The 26,869-nt window shown below is 44.4% G+C and overlaps 1 protein-coding gene across 4 annotated transcripts in view; it reads right to left on the reverse strand.

Moving 5' to 3' along the window:
* The window catches only part of LOC118313966 (aminopeptidase O (putative)), a 70,361-nt gene that overhangs the window by 895 nt on the left and 42,597 nt on the right, over positions 1-26,869 (reverse strand). For all 4 annotated transcript variants that reach the window (XM_035639981.2, XM_035639982.2, XM_035639980.2 and 1 more), the window contains 3 exons: positions 12,967-13,083; positions 7,903-7,989; positions 7,646-7,794 (listed from right to left, as the gene is read on the reverse strand). In XM_035639981.2, the coding sequence (XP_035495874.1) occupies positions 7,654-7,794; positions 7,903-7,989; positions 12,967-13,083 (345 nt within the window). In that variant the 3' untranslated portion in view covers positions 7,646-7,653. The remainder of the gene's footprint in view (positions 1-7,645; positions 7,795-7,902; positions 7,990-12,966; positions 13,084-26,869) is intronic.

Consider the following 26,869-nt stretch of genomic DNA (forward strand, 5'->3'; position numbering starts at 1 on the left):
ACGCAGAGCAATAATCCAATTTTAGATGAATAATGACCAAAGAGACGGAACCTGACGTGCACTGGATTTCAGAGGCGCATTTCAGAATCTGGTAACAGATTGACCAACATGTTTTAAATAAGATCTCCTAAATTCTTGACACAACTGACTAACTGACCATCTAACTGCAAGCATATCATAATCTGTCGATACATAACCCAATACCTTTAGCGCCACAACTCAGTGTATTCCCAGAAACATCTTTCAATTGCTTCTTTTGTGCAGACAACAGTTAAAAACATATAGAAAAACCTCAGAATGAATCACCCATCAAACGTTTTAGCAATATATGAAAATGCAAATCAAGAATAGAGATGTCTGTGTTGAACGAATAACCGACTATAGTCAAACAGTGTGACTACTGAATTCCCAAAATGTCAGAGTAAATGTGTTTGTCACAGATTTGTCCCCAAATAATTATGATTGGTGAAAGTTTTCTGGAACGTTCCTTTAGCAAAATGAAACTATACCAAGTTTAATAATTACCGATTCTTGGGCACGCTATTAGATATGCTGCTATTATTATTGTCATTATGCACAAATCCTGCTGTAGAGATCGGTATATGATCTGCTACAGTGTCGGGGCCGGGGGCCGGGGGCCGGTGTCGTCTCTGGTTCGCCGGTGAGTGGACTGGACTCCTGTTCCTGCTGAACTGAGCCAGTGGCTCTGTAGGACTGATTATCAGCTCAGTAGGCACAGGAGGCCAAGCCCAAATGTCTCATGAGGCCCCGGTCGGCCATCGACGTTTTTTTCTTTCTTTCTTTCTTCAGTGTCTGTAATGAAGTGCCAGCTCAGGCTCCTCAGTCCTCCTCTGCCAAACCCATATGAACTCCCCCCCCCGATACTGTCGATTCATTTAAACTGCTGAGATCGTTGGATTTGCACTAGGTGGTGCTGAAAGGTGTGGTTGACATGGTGGAGCAATCCAACATTATTCATACATTGTTGGCGAAAAAAACCAGAGACAGTAAATCCATCAAAATCACATTCCACAACCGTCAGTGAGAAGCGTACACACATACGGCATCGGTTAAAATTGAAGGAGTTGGATATAAATATATATATTTATATATATATATATGTACTTTGAAACTGAACTGAACAGCTTCACACAGTCAGGTTTGCGTGATGATGAGGAGGGACTGGCGGTGTGTGGGCCGAATACGTTTATTTTCGGTGTCTCCGGACACTGTTGCCTTGTCCTTTGATGTGCAGAAACCATTTCCCTCCCATTAGAGTGTAATAAATCACCTTTTCGATATGGGCTCCAATCGCAGCTCCTCTCTTTTCACAGGCCTTTGATGGTCATTACTCTTTTAACGGGCCCTAAATATAGGGTCTAAAAATGGCAGGCTCCACATGGCCCTCATTTCTAATTTACACATCTGTCCTCGCTTAGTCGCCATTTTGTCGTTTGTGAATATGGAACGCTGTAATACGTCCTCGGGGCGGACTCCGATTCTGATTCTGCCAAAAGAAGGACTGGACCGTTTTAAAATACACTCTCAGCCATCTGTCACTGTTTTGATCAATCGGAATCAGAACATCACAGGGAAAGTGGACTCTGGTGGACTGCGCCCACATTACAGCAAAAATCTGTGTTGTAAGTTATTCTCAGTTTTTATATGATTCATTCTTAGCCGTGGATTCCACCAGCAGATATCGGGTGTTAGCCAAAGTTTTTCTGAGACATTGTTTGAAGTTTACAGACTGAGATTTATTGATCATTGTTTTTGGCAGGCGGCGCGAGGTAAACAGAAACCTGCGTGACAAACATTGCTCCGGTTTCCTTAGTCTACATTGTTTTTTGGATAAAGCTTATCAGGACTGATTCGGGAAACCTTCTTGTTTCATGGGATCCCACCTTTTCTATCCCTCTCATCCGAGATAAAACAATAGAAGCCTAGATGAAAAACAAAATAGTTTAGAGTGCTGCCCGGGTGTGAAAGGGTGTCCGTCTGGTGCACCTTCATTTAGAGACCTGAGGCACTCAGGAGTGTGATATGTTTAATATTACTCAGTCATTGTCACAATTAAAAACATTGCAGAGGGAAAAAAACAAAAACATGTAGTTAGCCCTGACAAAAGCCCTCTATGGCTGAAACACGTAGACATGTTTTTACTTGTAACAATGACTGAATATCGGAGTTATATTTTATATATATATATATATATATATATATTTTTTTTTTTAGAGCATTCCCCTCCTGAGCGCCTCAGATACATACATACACATACACATAACAATAGAAGCTCATATCGCACAGTAAATCGACCTGAGACGCACCAAATTGTCACAATAAAGTGAAACCGACGTACCCGAGTAATGGAAGGCTCTGAAATCATTGCTGGGATTTCCGTCTTTGACACCTCGGTCTGGTTTTCATTCACAGCGCGGCCGCGTGTTGTGTGAGGAGCCGTCTGCTCGATGGATCTCGGCTTCCTCGAGATGAGATTAGATCAGAAATCAATAGTCGGGGATGTACAGGCGGCACTTTTCACCGCCAGCGTGATTTAAGGTTTTAAACCCCCAAGCGCTTTGTGGGAAGTGATTTTTTTGATGGCCCCTTTCGACCTTTTTGACCCCCGCTGTGTCTGAATTTGCTGTTAAGTTAAAGGAGCAGTTTGACGTTTTGGGAAAAATGCTTATTTACTCTCTTGCTGTGAGGTCGAAGAGAAGATGGATACGATCGCAGCCGGCAGCTGGTTCAGCGTAACTAAGAGTCCTGTTTGCATAAGGAATACAAACAGTGAGAAAAGGCAAAAACCCAGAGTCTCCACATGAATGTGAGGCTGCCAAGTCACTGCAAATAACCCCCCAAAAAACTAAAATATGTTTTTATGCCTCTGCGCTGTTGAGAAGCTGTGGTGGAGCTATTACACTTCTGGGTTTTCCATCCATTCGGTTTTGGTGAATACAACATCGCAAGGAGGGGCCTTTCATTTTCATATGGACTCAAGGTTGACCGGATTCGATTTTGGTGGCCGAAGGTCAAGGTCACTGTGACCTCATGAACGTCACATTCTTGTGAATGCGGTATCACGCGAACAACTTGAGGGAACATCTCCAGATTTGGCGTGAACATTGGCTCAAGGTGAAGGATGGACTGATGCGAGTTCAGAGTTCAAGTCACCGTGAACCGCTGACGTGTGGTGACCTTTACAGATATGCAAACAGCGGCTACCAGACAACTTACTCCAACCCCCTAAGTGTGACCACATCACTACTTAAAAGTGAAGAAAAAAAAAAAGGTATTTAAACCGACTGCTCCCTGATTGATGAAATATCCGTCAGCAGCATTAAGCAGCGTCTGGGTCTCCCCAGGCCTCATTAGCACTGGAAGCACAGTCTCTCTCCTGAGGTTCTCAGCTCTCACCTTCAATAGAGCTACAGAGCGTGCAACCGGCATCATCCGCAGAATTACCTTTTATACTACTCAACTAAAATGAGACATAAGCGAGAGAGAGAGAGGTGTGAGCACAGCGCGCGAGGAAGGAAGATGAAAGAACAACGAACAAAGTGAAGCGCGGCGCTCATTAGCAATGTGGCACGGCAATTTGAATTTGCAAAGAGAGTCTCGGCGGGAAGTTTCGCAGTCAAATGAGGGGAGAGCTATTTGTGCTTGAGGTTGGACCGGGCTGGGGAAAAAAAGATGGGATGTGCAGAGCGGAAGGGGGGGGGGGGGGAGATGTGAAATGAGATAAGACGAAGAAGGGGAGAGGTGGAAGCGGACGCAGGACAATCGAGTAAGGAGGCAGAAAGCAGAGGACAAAGGGGAAGGAGCTCTGTGACTGAAATGTATAAGCACACATTAGATAATTAAAGTGTCTGCACACACACACACACGCCACCGCTGTAAAAACACGTCTCCTCTGTGTCTCTCACGCCCGTTCGCTGTCTCCCTGTGTCTGCTTGTCTGGGTCATGCTCTCCTCAGGTGCAGAACTTAGCCACTGTGAACAAAGAGGAAATCAATCACTGTTCACCAATCAGCTAAGCTCTGTGCCTGGCTGAAGAGACGGTACAAACACTGCCTGTCTGGCTGACTGACGTGTGCGCGCACACACTTACGAAACACACACACACTTACAAAACACACACACACACACACACACTTACGAAACACACACACACACTTACGAAACACCCACATCAAGACCCTCTGGCTCCCTCGTCATCCTTTTTTTCCCCTTTACACTTCAAAATCAACTCCTCAAACACAATCACACACACTCAGATAATCATGACTTCTTTAGTTTTAAGTTTTGGGGGAGTGGGGGAGTGAGTGAGTGAGTGAGTGAGTGAGTGAGTGTGTGTGTGTGTGTGTGTGTGTGTGTGTGTGTGTGTGTGTAGGAGGGGCTGTGGTTGCCATAGCAGCCGGCTGGATCAGGGCTGTGTGGTAATCCCTGGCAATGTGATTTTATCATAAGTCACAAATCAGCACGCCAGGAACCCTCACAGCCCAGACATGAAAGAACAAGATCTTCTTTCTCTCTCGCTGCCTCACGTCCAGGTTCAGTCCACCGCTGACCTGCACCACCCAGAAAAACATAAAAATCTCGAACTTTCTTTGTTCTTTCTCCTTCTTTCGCCCTCATGTCTGCCATCGGAGCGCAGTCTCGAGAGACCAGACCTGTAGATCCTCTCGCTCTCTCTCTCTCTCGCACACCATTTCCTTGGTTACCCCTCTCCTCCTCTCCCATTCGCCACGCTTGGCTAACCCGGCGATATGCCCCTCATTAAGCGGATCAAGAGGGATTCCAAAGGCATGTACCAGGGGAAGGAAAGAACGAGAGAGTGAGCAGAGAGGGAAAAATAAAGGGGGGAAAAAAAGGGACAGGGGGAGACCACCCTTCTCTCTTAGAGGGTTGTGCTTTTTAGGTTTCGAAACCGAGCGGGGAGTGTGCCACGAGAGACATGTTGTTTTCACTTAAAACCCCCTCAGTGTGCCTCAGCCCGATCCCACTGTACTGTGGTCTTGTGTGTGTGTGTGTGTGTGTGTGTGTGTGTGTGTGTGTGTGGGTGGTGGGTAGGGAGGCAGGGACGATGACTATTCCACTTAAGAAAGGACAATGGGCGAAACACAAACCGGACACTAAAACATAAATCCATCTCCCCGCAGTGCAATATGCAATAGCAGTGAGGAGATCCGTTCATCCATCATTTTAATTGGAGAGAGATTTGGACCCAGGCTCAGCTGACCACCGTGATCCATCGATGTTTACGGAGGCTCGCCCGCTTCAGTCCAATGGGAGGCAGCAGTGAAAAGTTGGGACATTCGTCTCTAAATCCTTTTGTTTCTTTTGTATCTGTTCTATTTGTCTCTCTTTTGGTCTTTGCTGCCCCATTTCTTTCCTCCTTTACTCTGTGGTGTGGCTCCACGGGGAGGTGTAGTGAGGAGGTGAAGGATGATGACAAGAGATCTGCAGGCACAGACAGATAGGCGCTACATAAGGGAGTGTGTGTGTGTGTGTGTGTGAGAGAGATTTATCAGTACTGAGCCAGATGCGGAGCACTTGTCTAGAAAGCCTTTAACATCCTGTGCAAATGCATAAAGCTTCTTTTTGTGCGTGTGTGTGTGTGTCTGAACTCTGAACATAGAAGGCTGTCTTGTAGTGGCTTGGTCCCGGCCTAAAAGGGATTTAGTGCAGTGAGTCGCTCAGGTCGGGGTCTTCATGAAAAAGTGGAAGTTTAAGAAATCAGGGTATATGAAGCAATAAATGCCCCTTTGTCCAAATCTTTCTTAAAATGTATATTACGTTAATTAGGGTTACTTTCATTTTCATTTGATTTTAATAACCTGAAGTAAAAGTTGCTATCCCTTGTTCTGAAGCGGACAGGGGACAGAGATCAAGAATTTCCACATACCAATCAGAGTTATCAATATCAGAATTTTTCGACAGTTGGATGTGGATATTTACATATGTTTTTCAAATTACCCCCAAAACAAAAATATATACAAAATATAAATAGAAAATAATATTATATAAGGTAAATAAATGTATTGTATAGTATACTACTATGTACTACTACGTTCAACAGCTTTGAAGAACAGACAAGCAACTGTACTTGAAATGTTGAGACAGGACCCGTGTAACTCCTGCTCTCATTATTCAAAGGTTGGTGTCAGTAACTCCAGGACAGTTATGAAAAGATCAGCAGCTTAAAAGAGACCCGTCTTCACTCCGGTCCTCCCTTCCGCTCCCTTCTTCCTCCCTCTTCTGTCCCTCCGTCTCTCCAAACCATAAATTTCTCTCTTCCTTTCATTTAGTGTAAGGCCAATAAACCCGTCACTGTTCCGAGTCGTCCAGAAGCCCACTGGCTGACAGGTTTGATTGTGCATTCACACGCAAACGCACACAGGAGGAATTTCAAGGTCAAGAGTATAAAAATCACCCCACATCAAGCGGAGTCCGTCCCCGAGCCCCTCACAAAATGCCTGCTGACCCGTTAGCTCTCTTTTTTCTATCTTCCCTCCCTCGTTTGTTTGAGGAACACATTCCCGAATTCCTTCTCTGACAAACACATCCTGACGGCGCTGCCGTGAAACCACGGAAAAGGCCCCATTCTGAGTCTACAAACACGCACACACACACACACGCACACACACACACACACACACACACACTCAGTGGGCTCAGGAAGGAATGTGCCGTTTAGGTAGCCGAGTGACTCAAGTGTGGACTGTCCGCTGGGGCAGATGGAATCCGGATCAATCCAACACAAAGGTCTCTTTTTACAGAAGCCGTTTCAAATTAAAAGGTCAGATATGAGATAGAGGCAGTGACTTTAAAATTTAGAAAACTGAAGAAGGAAAACAACAATAATTAGCTTGAGATCTTAATGCTAAAGATGATTAGATGAGGCAGAATGCAGGAACATTCTGCTGTTGCATTACTGAAGGCCATTCAAGCCTTATTGAGCTGCTTTCAGACATTTTACGGAACTCTTCCAGGAGGCCTGTATGCGAGAACGCAAATGTCCACTCCGGACATTTTACAGAACGTTTCCTGCCAGCCCATTAATCAAAATTTCCAAAAACATTTCCAAGTGAGCCAGTGTGCAGCAGGAATACAGCAGGAAAATTTTAAGTGGGCGTCTGACTCGGACAATCTCCTGCTGCGTCCTTAATACGTGGACGGCAAACTCTGGAAAATGTCCGGACCCAGACATGTATGAAAACAGCTTTATACCGATATGTTATTGGTTCTTTCCAGTTAGAAACATCAGCCAATTAAAAGACATTTAGTTTCAAACTGAACAGTGAAGATGAAACAAGTGAAAACCCTGAGCAGATGACGGGGAATTCATAAACCTACACAAATATTTTATTTATAAATATTTCTGATTCAGCATGTCCAGAGACTTGCTGATGTAAAGTCTGTCCATATGAAATGAAAGCCATCAGAACACTGATGAAATAAACAGCTCCACATTTGTGAAGAGAGAAATAAAAGTTCAAAAGTAGTAAAATTTGAGTTTTTCTTTTGGGACAATATGGATCTCTGAGCTTAACTGAGGGAATTCTACCGGGGACACGGAAATGGCACGAAACACAGCATGGTTGTCACGCAGCCAATGAAAAAACTGAGGATGAGCCGTCACCTCCAATGTTATAAGATCATCTCCTCCACCACTCGACGCGCCGACTGGTCCATTTCCTCCCGGACCAATGAGAGGCAGCGACGTGCCAGAGCCTGCTGCTCAGGATCCTCGTGAACCATCAGCTCCCCGTACAGATACACACCCATGGCCTGGGACACACATATGCAAACATACGGTTCATGAAGGCTTTTCTTTCAGAATTTTTAATGTGTAAGCTTTTCATTTGATCACAAAGTTCAAAAGTTGTGAGCATTTACTTGGTCATGGACCAGAAAGTGTTCCACATCTCTGTAAGCCTGAGTGTGTCCATGTTTGACCACCAGCTCGCACCAGCGATGACGCACCTGGAAGGAAAAAAGGGAAACAAAAAAGAAACAATACATCTATTAATGAAACACAAATAATCAATTATTCATTTTAAATTTCACATTGAAATGGAAAAACCTCCTAAATAAGATAGTTATGGGAAAATTGTCCCTGGATAATTGTCAACATGGACCAACAAAGAGCCAAGAATATCTCAGGTATCAGTTTCTACAGTGGCCATGATGTTATTAATGTTATGTTATGTAAGGTCACGGCAGAAGGTCATTTGAGAGTTTATGTTGCTCATTCAAAGCTGATGACCACATGAAACCTTTACCAAATTGCATATACCTTCCTAGGCACAGTTCAAACAGATAATAAATAGGCGCATAAGTTATTTATATGTATCATATTCCAAAAGTTGCCATGTTGGAAGCTATTTTATTTGCATGTTTTTGGCCGGTGCACTCAAACATGAATGTGAACAGATCTCCCTCGATGCCAGTAACAGAAGACACACAGCTCGTCTGACAACGCTGGAAGCTCCACTGGCGATGAAGAGGTTCGAACAGAATCAGAGGATTAGCAGTCGTGACATTTGCTTCAGAGCGGATGCCGTGTCAATCTAAAGTTCACGTTTAAAAGTGCTCTTTAAATCTGTCACTCTGTGCGTGTGTGTATTCGCAATGCGTAAATAGGTGTTTTTTTTTTACTGTACGCGTGCATGTGCGTATTTGTGTGTGTGTGTATGTGTGTGCGTGTGTGTGTGTGAAAGCTAATGCCTGGCCTTTCTCCCAGAGGATCAATAGGAGCTCTGTTGCGCAGTTACAGGAGAGATCAGAGACCGGCTCTGTCCCTGCCTCGGCCGTCATCCTTCATCATCGGCTATGAGCGTGCGCGCGGGTCCGTCTGTGCACGTGCGCATGCGTGTGTGTGGCTATAGTTTTGTGGCGGAGACAGCCAAGATGATAAAAGAGACAGGAGAACGATAAAAAATCCAGATGAAAAATCTTTCAAAGCACTGTCGCTACTTTAAAGCCTGACAGTTTCCCTTGGCTGTTTTTTTTTTTGTGGGTGTTTCAATCTCCTCCACACTCAGGATAATAAACTAGTCCTTTGGAGAGTACGGCAACCAAGTGTGGGATTTTGGGTGATTGATTCTATTTCAGCAGCTCAAGCTTTGGGCATTTTCTACAGCGCTCGTACAGAGATTCATTTGGAGCATTCTACAAAGGAGCCAAATGGATCGCAGTGCTGTGTCAGTGCGTGAAGACTCTTAATAGGAGTTTTTGCTCTCATTTTTTTGTGCCGGAAGTGTTGCGCTGCCTTCCACCTATTTATGCAGCACGATAATGGAAACTGAGCAACGCTCTCTTCATTCACTACAGACGCACTTAAATCCTCACATTAACTCTGCAAACTACTAAATAAACATGAGCTTAATTGGTCTCAGAAGGGATTTCTACTTCCCTTTGTCCAACTTCTAAATCTGTCCTTTGCCACATATTTTCTCTTCTCTGGTTTGCGCTGCGACAATCCCGGAGCAGACCCGACAAAAGGCAGAAAAGTGCAAGTTAAGTGTACTGTGTGGTGTCTGTAAATGGAGAGTGTGGGCGTGTGCACGATCAAGTACAGTGTGTGTGTGCCCTCTGGTGCCATCGATGCCCTTTTGGCCTGCGAAGCCCCAGCAGCTGTTCCCGGCGCTGGGTTACATTCCTGGGGAGAGCCCTGGGGCAGAGCAGCTGCCTGGTGCACCTCTCCTTTTTTTTTTTTACTCGGTTTCCTTTCGCTGGGCCCCTCTCTCTGACAGCACATGCAATTACACAGTGAGATTCCTTCATTTATTACTGCACCCACACCCCTGCTTCACCCTCCTCTGCCGCCAATCCTCACACACACACGCAAGCGCAAGCACGCGCGCACACACACACACACACGTACGCACACGCACGCACGCACGCACACACACACACACACACACACACACACACACACACACACACACACGCACGCACACACACACACTACAACTCAAGTTAACGTACTTCGTGCTCGCTTGCATGACAAACAATCTCACACATCTCATACATTCAGGGTTTGAGACTGAGGAGACACACGCAGAGACATGGAGTGAAGGTGTAATTGCAGCGTTATGGTGCGTCTCGACTTGTCCACTTCGTTTTTGTGTCAGCAAATAAAATGTCGAACTAGTACTTGATAAACTGTTTCCATTTTTTTCTTTCTTTCTCTCTAGTCATTAGCCCAATGGCTGCTATTAGGCCTGGAAGGGATTTCTTCCTTTGTAATCCCTCTGAGGGTTTTTTGAGTGTATTTGCTCACTTGAAGAGCTGCTTTTGTTTCCAGTCAAGTCCCTTTGAGACACTTTGATTAAAAGGCTGTATAAATAAACTTGAGGTGACTTTTTTTTTTTGTTTTTCCTTTACTTGGTTCGTTCTTGATTACTCTTTCCCCCATTGTTCTGTTGTCTCCTCTCCTCTGCGTCGTGGTGAGTTCCACCAGACGGTTCTTGATGTGGTCTCGTGGAGCCTCCAGTCGCTGGAGGAGTAAACCGAACCTGCACGCCGCTACACAATACACCCAGTGTGCTTGACCAACAGATGGCCTTCCACACACACGTGTGAAAGTACACAAAACCCAAACTACACGCACGCACACATGCATATGCATGTGGGGGGGGGGGGGGGGTCACACAGCATCCATGGCATCACATGAGGCTCATATGAAAGGAAGTCACGCACACTCTCTCATACATGCAAACACATGCTCTGGCGCTCATACACGTATTCATGGTCACTCACACCGTTCACACAACAGTCGCGCCGCACGCACACTGGTGGTCGGCCACATATTCCTTTTGACTATTGTGAACGCGATCACGCAAATCCCACAGGGAAACTTGAGCTCGCACGCCACTCGTCGCAGCACCTTCAACCCAAATACCAGCTCCTTTGTCTCTTTTACTGTACAGCGTCTCACTTAAACTCTGTTCGGCTCTGCCTGCGGTGAGATATGTTGAGCACAGAACAAACAGGCTGTCAAACAATATGTATCAGCATGTTGTTTTGTCAAAATATCAAAACTCTCGTCATTCACGTGGTATCAATTTCCACATAAGAGGAATCGCAGGAGTTTTACTGATTCCTCCAAGTTTTCAGATGATCAATCAGTCGGATCCCAATGCATTTGGGGTCAACGCATTACTACCCGCCTTTCAGAAACCATCCCAGTTATTTCCGATAATCCAATATTCATCCACTGAAAAGCTTTTCGTCCTCTCTGAGGTAAACAGCGAGGGGCTACAGAGGCGGAACGGCACTCAGTCCGGTATTTATCCAGGAATTTTTAAACAGATCAACCATCAATCTTCTGGAGAGGATGTCGTCTCAGACAAAGAAAAGCTGTGTGAGAAGTGGAGGCAGGAAAAAAGAAAGCAAGAAAAAGAGCGAGAGAGTAGAATAAATGGCCACATTTATAAGAAGGGGTGTAGGTGATTAACCTCTTCTGAATGAGATGACTAACATTAGGGCTGGACCATTGCCTTGAGACAGGTGTGTGCAGCTGTGTGTGTGCCTGTGTAAGTGAGTGTGTGAGTGTGTGTTTTTCCATGCATGACAATGTGCATAATGGCCCTGTGTATTTTTAGAAAAACACTGGAAGTTGTTTCCTGGAAATTGCAGAGGAGAAATCTGCTTTCATCTGCCAGGAAGTCGGACTAAAGAGGCCTAAAACCTAAAGCCGGACCCGAGGGCAAACGCAGAGTGACCTCGGCCAGTGGCCGTGAGGTCCGTCATGAAAAATGAAAAGTAATACAATGAACGAAAGACGTCAAGTCTCTGAAACATATTACGCTTTCGGATTCTAGAATTATAGATGCACTGTTTTTTATTTGTGGGAAACTAATCATGTAGTCAGCCGGCTCGGTACAGCAGGACATCTGAGCCCCATTATATACATTACTGCTCCGTCAGAACAGCTCATATGATTAATATGAACTTGTTCAAAAAATAAATATGCGTCAAATCTTTTCTTTCAAGAAAAGCCGTGTGTTAATGATGGAGGTTATAGTGTGGCAGTTTACGGGCTCTGCAGCAGCTGTGTCGAGAGAGAGAGAGAGAGATGCTGTACAGTGAGGAACTTGTGAGCTGTCCACACACAGCAGAAGAGCACAGACAGCCATGAACACACACACACACACACACACACACACACACACACACACACACACACACACACAAACACACACACACACACACACGCAAACAATGTTAATAGTATCATTAAGGAACTCTGTGCAGTCCTAAAACATGAAGCAAATACTTGTGGGACTTAGTCAGTGAAGGCGGTTGTAAAGAAGAGTGCTGCTTTTACAGCAGGAATTACTTCACATTACTAAACATTGTGTGTAGGGATAGGGACAGAGATGTACTTTTATTTTTGAGATTGTGAGAGCTTGGATACGTACAGATCATGGGTGACAAATTAAAGGAAAAAATGAAATGTCACCCTAAGGGTTTGACTTGGAGTCCACTGCACGTCCACCCACACCTGCAACCTTGCACCTATTGGACGGTACTAGCTGTCAATCTCGCTGTATCGACGCTCCAATGCATATTTATTTTTTTTCAGTTTTATTGTCTATTTGACTCTAATGAGATCAGAATTTACGAAATGCACATCATGCCTTAATTGAAGATGTGAAACTAGAGATTGAAACAATAAACCTCTTAGGAAAATGTTTGCTGATGTTATAAATTACGAAAGAAGTAGAGTCACTTTCTCGTACAATTCTGTAGAAACTGACATGTTTTTGCAGCCAGTGGAGTCGCCCTCTGCTGGTCATTCTAGAGAATACAGGTTTAAGGCACTTTCTGCATTGGCTTCATTTCCCGTACCCGGTGTCTACGTCCCTTTTTATATACAATCTATGGTTAGTCGTTTGTATGTGGGGGGATACTGTACGTGCACTAGTATTGTGTGTGCGTGTGTGGTCTTACCTCAGCGTCTTGATTCTGTAGGTTGTATGTCGTCAGCAGCGCACGCATTGTCGCCACTCTCAGCTCCGATTCCTCCAACAGAAGCTCCAAAAGCATCACTAGCTGCTCTGATGTCAACTGCGGAGACAAAACAATTCGTGAGATTAATCGTGCTGACTGAATATAAGCTCCCTCATAGACTTTATTGAGACCCGTTACCAAATATTATGCAAAGTAAAAATCGTATCTTTCCAACACCAGCGGCTTCACAATGCTAAACTAGCAAAATGTTCGAGACTAGCAAAATTATTCACATATTGCCTACTGTGCGCCCACGCACAAACACATTTACATTATTTTCCATATATTTCATTATCTTCTCGGTGCTGGGAAAGGTTTGATGAAAAAAAAGTACATTAGCAATTAATACAGAAGAAGCTGAGGAGACAGAAGCATAATAAAACTCAGCTGAAATGATGATTACATAAACGTGGTAAATTCTGCACAACTGGGAAATATAACCATATAACAAAAAGGCAAAAGAGGACAGAGGAAGGGGAGATATGATTTGGACCAAGGACAGGAGGAGAAGTGAGACAAAGCAGTGAAGTAGTGGTTTGAGTCCTATTGCAGAGGAACAAAGAGAGCAGCACACTGCCAAATAAAAGACATCTCTCAGAAACAATTATTCTCTGTAGACTGCAGTGAAACCCTTGACTGACATTCAAATTGTGAGTAAACATTTAGAAAAGCAGGTTTTCAAGAGACAACAATTCTACTGTTGCCTGTTAATAGCGCATGCACTGTTCTGCTGCGTTAAACCTCAAGGAAACAACCCATTTTCTTCTGGTGACTAACATCTTCAGGGACGGTTGAAAACTCAGCGGTGAGTTACGGCGATTTTTCTGAGGATGGATGTGGGCAGCGATATGAGAGAGTGACTCCCTCCTCGGGGGGGACGGTTGTGCCCGGCCTTGCCTGCCTCTCTTCAAGTTACACCCAGCACTCCCAGCCACACGTTCTGTCTGTTCCCAGTCTGGGACACAATTAATGGCTGAGGCCTCCGCGGAGAGACGGATGTGAAAATAGGTATAAACGTGTGTGTGACTGAGCGAAGCAGAGCGCGAGAGACAGCAAAAAGGGGGAGAAAAGACACAAAATGACAGAGTGGGAGGAGGACAGATACAACTTCTATTCGGGTAAACACGTCCAGTGAGAGTAGAGTAAATAGCTGCATTTGTATATCAACATATATTTTAGAAAGAGGCAATCCATTTAAAAAACGGTCTTTGGTAAACAACCTCCTGAGCACTGCTGGGAAATTCTTGATGTAAAACCAGGACAAATTTCAGCATGTAACTGTTGGAGCTGAGGGAATAACACCTAGACTCGAGTTGGCAAATGCTCAAATCAAACACTACTACCACTGCTCTACACACACACACACACACACACACACACACAAACACACACACACACACGCATGCACGCGCAGGCACTGATGATCATCTAACTCTGTGGAAAATCTGATATCCAGTCTCCCCCTTCACCCTCTATCGACTCTCCTCCCTCCATGTTGTGAAGGCTGAGTGTTGTCTGAAGTGGTGTCTCCATCTCTAAAGGGTCTCTGTGGGGCCCACCCATGATCCTTCTCCTCTTCACTCTCCCACCCTTTGAAAAGTGAGGCGGTCTACCGCAATAAAACACTGCAGTACCCCACCACACACACACACATACACACAAACACACACACACACACACACACACACACCATCGCAGTGCACACACCCCTATGAGCTGACCATGACGTTCTGTTGTGCCTGTATGTACGAATGGTGGTAATGAATATGTCTGCAACAGTGTCTCCAAAAACAAATTCCTGGTCAATGACAGTACATTAAAAATCATTTTGAATTGTTATAATTATCCTGACAGACACACACACACACTACTTCCAATGTATTACATTTCAAGGGAAAGTACTATACGAACTGGTTCCTGCAAATAAGTTGTTGACCGGTTTCAAATCTATATATGTCAGAATGAAAAGGCAATGTTTGAACATTTCATGTTTTGTCTGATAAACACTCCAAATTTAAAACCTACCATAGTATGAATGGTGTGTGTGTGTGTGTGTGTGTGTGTGTGTTTGTGTGTGGGTGTGTGGGTGTGTGTGTGTGGGGGGGGGGGGGGGGGGGTAGGAGGATGACAGAGGGAGAGAGCAATTATAGGGGAAAAGGTGAACTCCATGGCTGAGTACTCCCTTATTAATGGGTAGAGTCTGAAGAACACTTGGCACATGAACACTTACAAAGATGCCCTGACCAGGTCATGGGTAACTCTAACAATAGCCCTTAATAGTACAGTGCTGAAAGCACTTTACCACTGAAGGGGGAAATATATTCCCCTCCATCTAAACAATTCAAGTGAAAAGATCTTCTCTCTCTCTCTCTCTCTCAGACACACACACACACACACACACACACACACACACACACACACACACACACACACACACACACACACACACACACACACACACATACTGTCCATCAAAGTTGAGGAATGCTAATGATGAAAAAGACAGAACACAGTCTTTATCGTTCCACCTTGCTCTCTGACACACACAGACACACACACACAGACACACACACACACACACACACACACGCACACACACACGGCCAGCAATTTCACTCATACAGACATTGCATATAAAACAATGCACACACTCCACTCACATGCAAACAACTGACATGGGTTGGCTGCACCTTCTCTCCATTGAGTTTAGCTTCACAACGACCTCTGGGAAATGTGCTGCTGAAATGTCCCCTTCACACACTTGCCTCTTAACCTCCACAAAACAATGCAACACGTGTACGCATGCACACACACATGCACACACACACTTGCACAAATATAGACTCAATGAGACAAACACAGGATATGATGTCCACCATAAACTATAACTGACATGAAGTATACATAGTCGTGTGTGTGTGTGTGTGTGTGTGTGTGTGTGTGTGTGTGTGTGTGTGTGTGTGAGAATATATGTATGTGTGGATGTATGCGACTATGGGTCTGACATAGTCGCAACATTAGTCATGCTACTGTTTGCAAACAGTTGAATCAAATAGATCCGAGCAGGCAAGTCATTTTGCAGAATGTGTACACATTTCGCTTACATCATCACTCGCTAGTTTATTGTGATATTTCTACCTTTAACACTGATCAGGCTACAATAAAGGATTTTCTAAGAGTTGTATTACATTATATTGTATCACATGTATGCACTATACACAGACTTCTGTGGGAAAAGATGTAAAAAGGTTTGTCTATTTTTCTGGGGGTAAATGGTAAATCTTACATCTTTTTCAGTGCCATTCCAACAATCTATCACTTGTTCAGTATTTCCATAGCAACAGCACTGAGAACCACTCTCTGCGTTCCGTACAGTACATAGGAGAGAAAGCCTGTGTTCATTATTATGCATTAGCATTGACAAGACTGATCCAAAATATTTTCTATTCCTTGCGTCCTCTCTGCTTCTACTTTGCAAACACTCTTATTTCTTATTTCATTTAAATAAATAAAAAATGTTTCTCGTCAGACTGTTATTAGGGCATTATGGCTTTAACTTGTACGCTCCTTTGGGTTACTTGTAACAATAATCCGCAATAAATTGTTGTGAGATATGATAAGAAATTAAATAAAAAAGGAATTGACAAAACAAAAAGGTGGAAAATACAATAATGGACAGGGCAAGAGACATTATAAAAGAAGAGAAAAGGGATTTGAAAAGGGATTTGTGTAAAAAAAGTCAACTTATTGGACTAACTGACCATAAAATCTGTATATTGTCTCCACAGAACATGAGAGAACCGCTTTCTCTACCCTCGCTGCCAATAAATGGAAAACAGAGGTGCTCCTATTGCTTTCTTTTCATCCCCTTCCTTCCCTCACTCGCTACCTCTGGACCACTGGGGAGAGTCTGCTGCTTGTTCAGTCACACTGCATTATGGGGCTTGGAGACATCGAATAAGTGTGACATTATAAAACCAAACTGTGATTTTCTGAGAGGCCATTGAACCGTGTGTGCACGGGCGTGTGCGTGCGTGCGATGCCATTCAACTGCTCGGCTGCCTTTTATTTCCGTCTGACCACAGGCTCGTAAAAACACACTCTGGCACCAGCAGCTCCAGGCCTCAGCCCACGCTGCCTCAGGTACTAAGGTTTTACTCATTCTTCCCCTCGAACCCCTCCCTTTGGCTCTCCCTCTGCCCCTGTCTGCACGACTGTCTGCGCCCAGTCTCCATACCAACTCCTTTTCACTCGTCCTTTCACTGGTCCAAACTGTGCCGTCGGGCTCCTCCAATTAAAAGCCCCTCCTCGCCTCCTCTATCTCTCTTTGTCCGTCTTTATTCCACACTTGATTTAAGGGACCAAACATCCATCTCCTCAAACTGCACCGGCAGGCTCGCGTCTTGGGGAGGAACAGTGCGCCAAGCAGCTGTTAAAATTCTCTCAACAGCCATGACAGCATAAATAGCATCACAAATATGTACACTTTTAATTAGCATGTAACTGCTCCATGCAGCTGCACGGAATTAAAAAATGCACAACAAAACAGGGCAGGTGGTCACGGATAAAACAACAATGATAATATACAATATAATATACAACAATAATATTAAATGCTGGAAAGTGATGATTCATTTATCCGAAACCCCTCCTCCACAAGCTTCTTAAATAGATCAATATTGAGTCTTACTCCAGTGAATGAAGTGTAAGTGCAACAAATAACGTCTGAGTGTTACTACCTCCCCCATAAAGAAAACAGATGAGTTTGTTAAATTATGACAACGTTCACATTCAGCCCCCTCTCATTCAGTCTCTGCTTGCGAACGTGCGGGAGCGTTAAGTTAAAGGTGCGGCAGTAATGAGAGGGTGCTATAAATATAAAACACATAAATATGATGAGTGGTTAAAGAAAGATAAATTTGTGCACTGTGGGGACGTGATAGAGCAATCTTGCGGTTTCACAGGGCACCAAAAATACACTATAAAACAGCCTGCTGACATCATAGGTTTTGTAAACCAATTTCGGGTAATGGTCTGGAGAAAACTCGCGTACGCACGCACACGTCCACACGCACGCGATGCTGAAAGGTTATCTGTGTGTCACGTGTTCCCCTTTCAACTTGTGAAATGGAGCTGTGCTCTGTGCCATCATCTCCCCCAAATGATGTCACACCTGCTGCTGCAGCAGCTCGGTGATGATCTCACAGATAGTGTCAGTCACAGACAGATGACCTCGGCGATGACTGTCTATCAGGCTCTCTCATCATTAGCGGCGTTCGTGCTTTGTTTTTCGCTCTTCAAACTGCTTTAATCATCATCCACAACATCTACACAGAGAAAGAAGAGAGAGGGATGAGGGTGCATATTTTGATGCGCTTATGTTGTGCGTGGATCCGGCTGCTGCAATCAGGCGGGCTTATCATCATCATCATCATCATCATCATCATCATCATCAATCAAAAGATGCAGAGAGCTTTTGAGAGAGTCAGACACAGTGGGAGAAAAGAAAAACACAAAAGAAAAAGAGAAGAGGGCGGTTTTGAAGTTTTGACCTTGAAATCGGCAGGACTGTCGAGATCAATGGTCTCGTCAATGCAGCGTCTAATGCAAACACGTGCCGACAACAGGTTAGGTTTCAAGATTGTCGGCCAGCACGAGAATGAAAATAATGGGAAACAAATATTCACAGCACATACAGTGTACTGCCAATCAAATGGCAAACAAACAGAGTCTATAAAATGTGCATAAAATGTGACCAACACAGCATAAATATGCTGTGTTGGTCACATTTTTTGAGCTTGTACTAGAATGAATGCAAAGACCAACTAGAGTATGTGCTCGACATGAAAGCCTTATGTGTTCTTCTTCATGAATACCCAATATTTAACCCCCTTCCCCCTATTTTCCGTCTTGGCCTTCAGGTTCACAGCCTCAGGCGAACCACAGCAGCGTGGGGTCACAGTGGGGTTGCAAAACAGGGGTTAAGCTGAAAAAGCAGACAGAGTTGACCCAGCAGTGGGGAAAATACCACACAAAGTAACACAGCTACACACGAGTCGGCAAGTACACATGTGCATGTACTTGCAGGGGGCATGAGGCATGTGCTCCGCAGCTCATCACAGAGCTCTTCACGACACCTTTGTTCTTCACATGTGCAGCTACAGGAGGTGGCGTTTTTTTTTATGTAAAAAATTCCTTGTTCCTACAAATTGGCATTAATCATGGAGGCAATTAACATGTTTTCTCCCCAACTCATTACTGCTCTGACTCATATTCATTCACATATACACACACCTCCAAAACAGGGTAAGTTTAATTAATCTCTGGCACTTCCTGCTGTGACGCAAGCCACAAATCTAACCGTCTCCAGTGGATGCCCCCCTCCCTCGTCTCCCTCTCACCATTCCTTCCTCTCCCACAATCTATGGTTTCATTCCTGATGGAGACACAGACAACTCCAGCTCCTTTATTTGTAATCCTTTCACCCTTTTCTTCCCCAATTTTGAAAAGCACAATTTCACTTGTTATTGCTGTTGTCCTGGGAAGGCAGACACAGGCATCGGCCTCCTCCTCATTGTGTCACCGACCGTGTCTGTTTCCACCTGCCACCTTCACAGGAAGGGTATAACAAGCCCCCTTAGATTTAACTACCCAACACTCAGGTGCTACAACCAACCAGTCGGGAATCACAACCGGGAGCCGAACCCAAGTCTCAGCAGTGGCTGAGGCACAAGTGTTTTGCCCTTGCACCAACCGGATGAACTGGAACAAAAGGGACAGCTGTTTGTGTATGACGGAGAAAGAAAAGAAATGGAGCATTTGTACTCCAGTGACACATCCAAACAGCTGGACGCCGGTTTAGACAAAGAGAGAGGTGAGGCGAAAGGGATGGTGGAGAACTGAAGCATACTGACTTTTTTTAATGTAACTACATAATGACTAACTGATTGAAGCAAGAATAAGCCTGGTTATATTCTACATCTATTGTATCACAAACAAACATGTAAAAAAAAGTATTGTATCTATCCCAACTGACTGATATAGATCATAAATCTGTAACGTCCAATCATTGGACTGAGTGACATGTTCCTTCATCACAATGAACAGTTAAACCCCCCCAAACAAGGTCCTTTTGTTGTAAATACTCATCCTAAATTCGTTCTAAATCCACAGCTTAAAATTGTCCCTACAAACACATTATTTCACCCTCTAAAAACGCGTTTAACAAATGTTTTTAACATTCAAAATCAACCAATATTTTTTTCCACATAGCGGGCAAGTATAACAAGTATAATAATATGATATATTCATCGTGGGGACTAATTTTTCCCACAAAGGAGTTAAACTGGCTTAAATTTAAGCAACATCATTAAAACAAACTCACCCTTTTCCTATTGATGTAGTACTGTTGTATTTTGCACTAGAGAGTTTCAGAGTCCTGTGATTTGTCTGTATCCTGCTTCAGCCCTCTTTTCCTGCCAAGAACAAAATTCTGAGGGAATGGTGACGTCTCTATCCAAAATTATCACCATATTGGAATTCAGTTGAGCCCTGATGCTCAACAGAAACACACACACACACACACACACACACACACACACACACACACACTCACACGGTACATTCAGTTATCTCACAGATTCTCAACTGCTCCTTCCCCGAACACATCACGTACGGAAGTATGAAAGGTGACTAAGGCTGAATATAGCAGAGCACCCTGGTTTTAATTTCCTCATGTCATTTGTTCTGGCCGAATCCTGGGTGGGTGAGAGCAGCCTCGGGGTCCTGGTTAAATATTATCCTTGAGGAGGAAAAAAAAAAACAACAGTGGCTACCATCCACACCGCAGTTTCCTTTACAGGGCCGTGGATAAATATTATCTGTGGTGTCTTCTGCTCTTGATTATAATAATTACAAGGGGGAATAGGGCACAGAGACACAAACACATGGAGGGAAGGTTTAAAAAAAAAAAAAATTTGTCAGCTCCTGCAATCGCTCGTTGGCCATTTTAACCATGGCATTTTGTCCCGGTTAAGCTTCTAAATGTCAGCACGCACACTGACGGCAAAACACACAGACACACACACACACCTAAGATTTGTCCATTCAAGCTGGGCTTGGCCAGATGACAAAAATAATAGGAGTAAAACACAAACATGGACTGGTGATGACCTCGACTGTGGAACGATAACGTCTACTGCTGCTGAAAGATACACTGAGAAAGAAAGAGAAGGGGAAACGGGGACGACTCTGGCAGACAAACACGGAGAGGGAGTGGCGGAGGAAGAGGAGATAGCGGAGAGAGGCTAACACAGGCAGGGCCTTCAAAATGAAAAGGTCATGTTCAGGAAGGGACCGTATGGATTCTCCAGTGGCTCCGAGTCAAAGACTGAGTTTGTCTTTCTGCATGCGTCCGTCTGAGCTAAGTTAACAAGTCAGAGACACAAAGACACGTCCTTGTCTGTCTCGTTTGTTTGTCGAGTAAATATGTGTGTGTGTGTGTGTGTGTGTCGCCTCCTGTGTGAACTCCAGGCTGCCTCGGTTAAAGCGGCCCGGGCTGACAAGGGGAATTTGGGGTAGACTAAGCCCAAATATCTGCTGCACACACACACAGACAGACACACACACACACACACACACACACACACACACACACACACACACACACACACACACACACACACACACACACACAGATATATGACAGATGACACCACAGAACCAGAGAGAGAAATTAAGCAAGGAAGAGCATCATAGAGAGACAGAAAAACAGATGGAAAGTAATTCAAAACCTGTTGTTTACTTTGCATTAAAACCACAGGAAGACAATCCTTTGGGGGGGTTTTCGCCCACAATGATAAGACCACTTCCAGCTTGGCAACACATTATTTCCCAAGCTGGGGAGTTTGGAGCTGAGGCTGTCGCCTGCAGTACGACTGTTGGCAACAAGTGAATGGTTTTTACATGCGTCTGTCTGACTGTCTTAATACTACATTACACAAGACCTTTGGACCGTTTGGTGTTTTTCGTTCCATGGCAACGGGAAAGACACGCATCTTTTTTTCCTGCGATGCAACATCCTCATCCTTACTATGAATCGTCATGAAAGAAATCAGCATTTGTATTGCCTCTGTAGTGTTTTTACAATAAATAAATACTGTATAAAAGGCATCACCTTATTATTTAAGAACTTGCTATTAGTATGTTTCACTGTTTGTCTGACATTTAATAGACCAAGTGATGAATCAAGAAAACAATCCGTAGTTTAATTAGAAATAAAAATAATTGTTAATCGTCAGGCTTTAAGATTTCTGTCTTACAGACTATTTCGGACAATGACGGCAATGCATCGGTTTGCGAGTGATGCTGTTTTGGCACCAAAATAATATCATAGTATAAATTTTGAGCGAGAGGAGAGTGACGACAAGCCCCCCGCCCCCTCCCAAACACAGTGTCAGACACTTTTTCCAAAGGTTTCATGTGCAGCAACTTCTATTAAGTTTATCGTCTACGGGCCGAGCAGCTGAAATTACTTTGTGTGGAAACGTGTCTGAGTGTGTGTGCGTGTGTGTGTGTGTGTGTGTTTCTGACAAGGCTAATTGCGTTAGGGCAGTCTGAGGGCAACGTCGGCTCCCCAGTCATTACCAGGAAAGACAGATGTTTTAGCACTCAGCACACCGCATTCGTAACCACACGCACTGACACACAGGCGCAACATTACGTACTACACCTATGAAAGCTATGACGTGATGCCTAAATCAGGTTTTATGTGAAAAGCATTGATTCATTTCCCACAGCTTAAAAAAAGCCAGCTCAGTTTTACAGCCCGACCCCGATATTGAACATGACTCTATCTCGCCTAAAGTCCCACTGGGTTTAACACCCGTGACCTCCGCGCTATGGCGTGTTTTTATAGCACCGCATTATACCTACTGTCTAAATTTGTGTTTGAATAGCCTCTCAAATGAACAATGCATATGGCTGTGTGGGCGACAGAGTGCAGCGCTTGTTTTTTGTTCATCTCGCGGCGGCCATATTCAGCAGGGCTGTGTTCCCGCTCCCTCTCTCTCTTTTTCCCTGATGCATTTTCCATGTGTGCTGGAAAGACAAACACAGCTGCACTTTAATGACACTCAAATGCTTCTGGGATTCAAAATGCGTGTGTGTGTGTGTGTGTGTGTGTGTGTGTGTGTGTGTGTGTGTGTGTGTGTGTGTGTGTGTGTGTGTGTGTGTGTGTGTGTGTGTGTGTGTGTGTGTGTGTGTGTGTGTGTGTGTGTGTGTGTGTGTGTGTGTGTGTGTGTGTGTGTGTGTGTGTGTGTGTGTGTGTGTGTGTGTGTGTGTGTGTGTGTGTGTGTGTGTGTGTGTGTGTGTGTGTGTGTGTGTGTGTGTGTGTGTGTGTGCGCGCGCGTGAGTTTTTTGACCACTTCAGTGAAAAGTCTATTGCAGTTGGTCTGGTTCTGTATAACTACCCCCCCCCCCCCACCAGAACTCCCCAACTCCTTGCCTCACTTTATATATGCGTCTTTGTGTCCGTACATGGGAGCGTTCCTCAGAGACGCATGAACTCCTAAGTGGTATTTCTGAGAACCTATGCCCTGCCATTAAAAGGCTTGTCAGCATTGTCAACCCTGACTGGTGATCTATTCACACCCCCCTTATTTTTTTTTTTTTTTTACTGTATACCTCCCATTCACAAACACACACACACATGTACCACACGCAGACTGCAGGGACCCCCGGGACGAGACGAGACAGGCTGTGAGCTTCAAATGACCCCGAAAACAGTAGTGCTGCCGAGTGATGAATGAGACAAATACACGCTGGCACTCACATCCTCACACTTTCTTTTTGTCCCGCTCTCCCTCATTAACACAGCACAAATGGAGCCGTCTCCCCTCTCCCCAACGCTACACATAAATCTTCTCAGCAATAACACTTGGTGATAGATCAGAGTTTTATTCTAACTCGTTTGTTCCGTCAAGCCTTTTACTGCCTATCAAACGGGAAAAACACTTCTCCACCAGCACTGGACAAACTGGGCTTTTGTAATGACATATTCAAAATATTGTGCATTTCACTTTCATTGAGTTTATGTCAGTCGTGTATAGTGGAGGAAGCATTACCAGCAAAATAAAGCACGTGGACACACAGCTGAGGATACCATCATCTGTATGTGGATTTGCTGGATTTATGGATTATTACACAAGTTTTGTCCCAAAACTCAATAGGTACAAACTCCAGCATGTTATTCAAAAGGGCACACAAGTGGACTGAAAAGTTTTATTGGCAGGTAATGCTGGATCAACAGCGTATTGACGTGAAGCCCGTGTGAGAGAAGGGGCGAATCAAACAGCCGTTGTTTGCCACACTGATCCCTTGATTCCCGCACAATCTTTTCCTCCCGGTCAGCACTTTTCACAAGAGATACTGCAGAAAACGACAAAGCAAGTACAATACTTTCATTGATCTGTTTTTCTCTGTGTTTTGTGCGCCAGCTCAGGTGTTTTCTTTAGATGTCCCAGACTCACCCTCTATCTCGTTTTTCCTCTTGATTGGTCCGTCTGAGCTCATGAGGTGAGCCTTGAGGAATCATCTTTCTAGAGCACTCAGAGGAATTCAGTGATCTATTCTTGTGTAGCGTCATCTGTGTCCTTATTGTAGGCCAATCTGTTGGAGTCAGTGCTGTGTGCACCTCTGTACTGTTCTATTACTTTTTTCCACTTTCAACCTTTTCTCAAGTGGAGGCCTGGTTGTTCGCACCAGGGAGAGTAAATTCCATCCATCTGTCCTTTAGGCTATCCATCTATGGCTGCTTATTATAGCCTGATCGAACATTCATACAGCTTCTCCATAGCATAAGGTGGGAAATTAAATTGAAAAATTGGACCATCAAGCTTATTTCCGTCTCCACTGTGGCCGGCATTCACAATCTGGCAAAAGGGCTGTGCGATATGAAAATATCTATTTATGTACTGTGTGATGAAAAACATCTATGGTTTCGAATTATGTTCTACTGTTGTGTGCCACAGATCCCCCTTTTTTGACGGTCGACCCCACGGCACTGATGCAGGAAAGACATTTGCATGAAGGCATGAAAAACAAAGGAGGAGAGTGAATGTGACACAGAACAGGCAACTCTGAATGGGAGAAGGAGCCTGACCAGCCATGACAGAACACGGGACTCGTGGTGTATGCATTAAAAAGCCTGACAAGGACCCCGAATTTTTTGTGTGAAAATGATGCTGCATAACATTACAGAGAAAGTCTATGGATGAAATGAGAGCCACAAACTCCAAACTGAGACGTTGCAAAGAGCAATTGCCTGCAGTGTACCATAGGGCAAAAGAATCACCAAGGTGGAAGGAGATAATGGACGCCATTGTAGCTTATATTAGTAAAGTCATTGCTCCAATTTACACGCTTGAGAGGAGGTATGAGTAACGAGTAACAAGAAACGTTGTCGTTATCTGGATCTGTAACGACCTCTTTGCACGGCCCTATCTGGCAATCCATGTTTTCCCATTGTGAACAAAACACCTCCGCCTCCAGCTTCTCGGACTACGAGCAGAAATGAGTTCAGAGAACCAATGCATCACTCTTTGGTTGACAGCGGACTGCCGTGGAAGTCCCTCTTCAGGAGCGCGAGGCTTCAGACAGCACAGTGTGACGGGTGCACGCAAAGACTCCGTCATGATACGGTGAAGACCTCGACAAAGTGAGAAGGACAGCCTGGACTTAGAAAAAGCCAAAGCATATAGCCACAGATACACAAAATAAACTCCCTGCGACAACCTTTGCTGTTTTATTCAGTGCATAGTCAAACTGCTATTTAAATATTCCATTAAAGCAATAGGAAGGATTTAGTTGCATGAACTATACAGTATGTGCGCAAAGTCCTTCTTTTAGTTATAGACAATTACAGGGTTGTGGCTGACAGAGCTGGACTCAGCTTTAGCTCAACCCCAGTTGGTCTAATGAAGGACACACGTACACACGTACACACATACACACGCACGCACGCTTCTCTCCCAACCATTTCCCATCCTGATGTGATGAAGTCTGGCCGGAAACAGCCATTTCCCTGAATGTTCCCATCCCTCCTCCGGCATACTCCCTCATCCTGGATTCACTGCCAGTAAATCACAGAGGGGGGAAAGGAACAGAAAATAGAGAGAGACGGACCAAGTATGAACAAGTGCAAGATAGACAGAGTAGAGGAGAAGGAAGGGGCGACGGCAGCGTAAACCATGACACAGTGTGCTGGAGACGGGAAAACAGAAACGACTTGCCAAATATGGCTGCATGTACTTTGAAGTGGTGACGTCTTATCGAGAAAACAAGACAGATGTTATAAAAACACCATTACTAAACGGATAGGCTTTATTTCATGGGTACTGGTCAAACTCCAAACAAAGTGAAAGGGTTGGTTTTTTTAAGAGAAAAACAGACAAGGCTATTGGCCAATTTCCTACACAAGCCTCTTTTTTTTGTATTACATGTGTGCACTGAAACCATTGAAATCTGTGATGGTATAATATGAACCATGATGAAATTCAGTCTGCCCTTGATGGTGAATCTCACAAATGAACAATCTCTCACTCCTCAGCTACATTTACAGAAATCAAAGTTACACACCAAAACTATTTTTCACATTTCGTACAATGGCAGAGTAATGTACGCCACCTGCAAACCCCGCCAGGCCGAAGAGGCTTTTGATCATGCCTTCCCTACTGTTGACTCTCCCACAGGGGCTCCGGTTACTACTACTACCACCTCCCCTGTTGAACCATCATCAGCACCTCAGTCGAGGGATTCCAGTCACCACTTATCACCACTTAGAGTC

This window comes from Scophthalmus maximus, chromosome 19 (assembly GCF_022379125.1).
Source record: "Scophthalmus maximus strain ysfricsl-2021 chromosome 19, ASM2237912v1, whole genome shotgun sequence".
NCBI classification, from domain to species: domain Eukaryota; kingdom Metazoa; phylum Chordata; class Actinopteri; order Pleuronectiformes; family Scophthalmidae; genus Scophthalmus; species Scophthalmus maximus.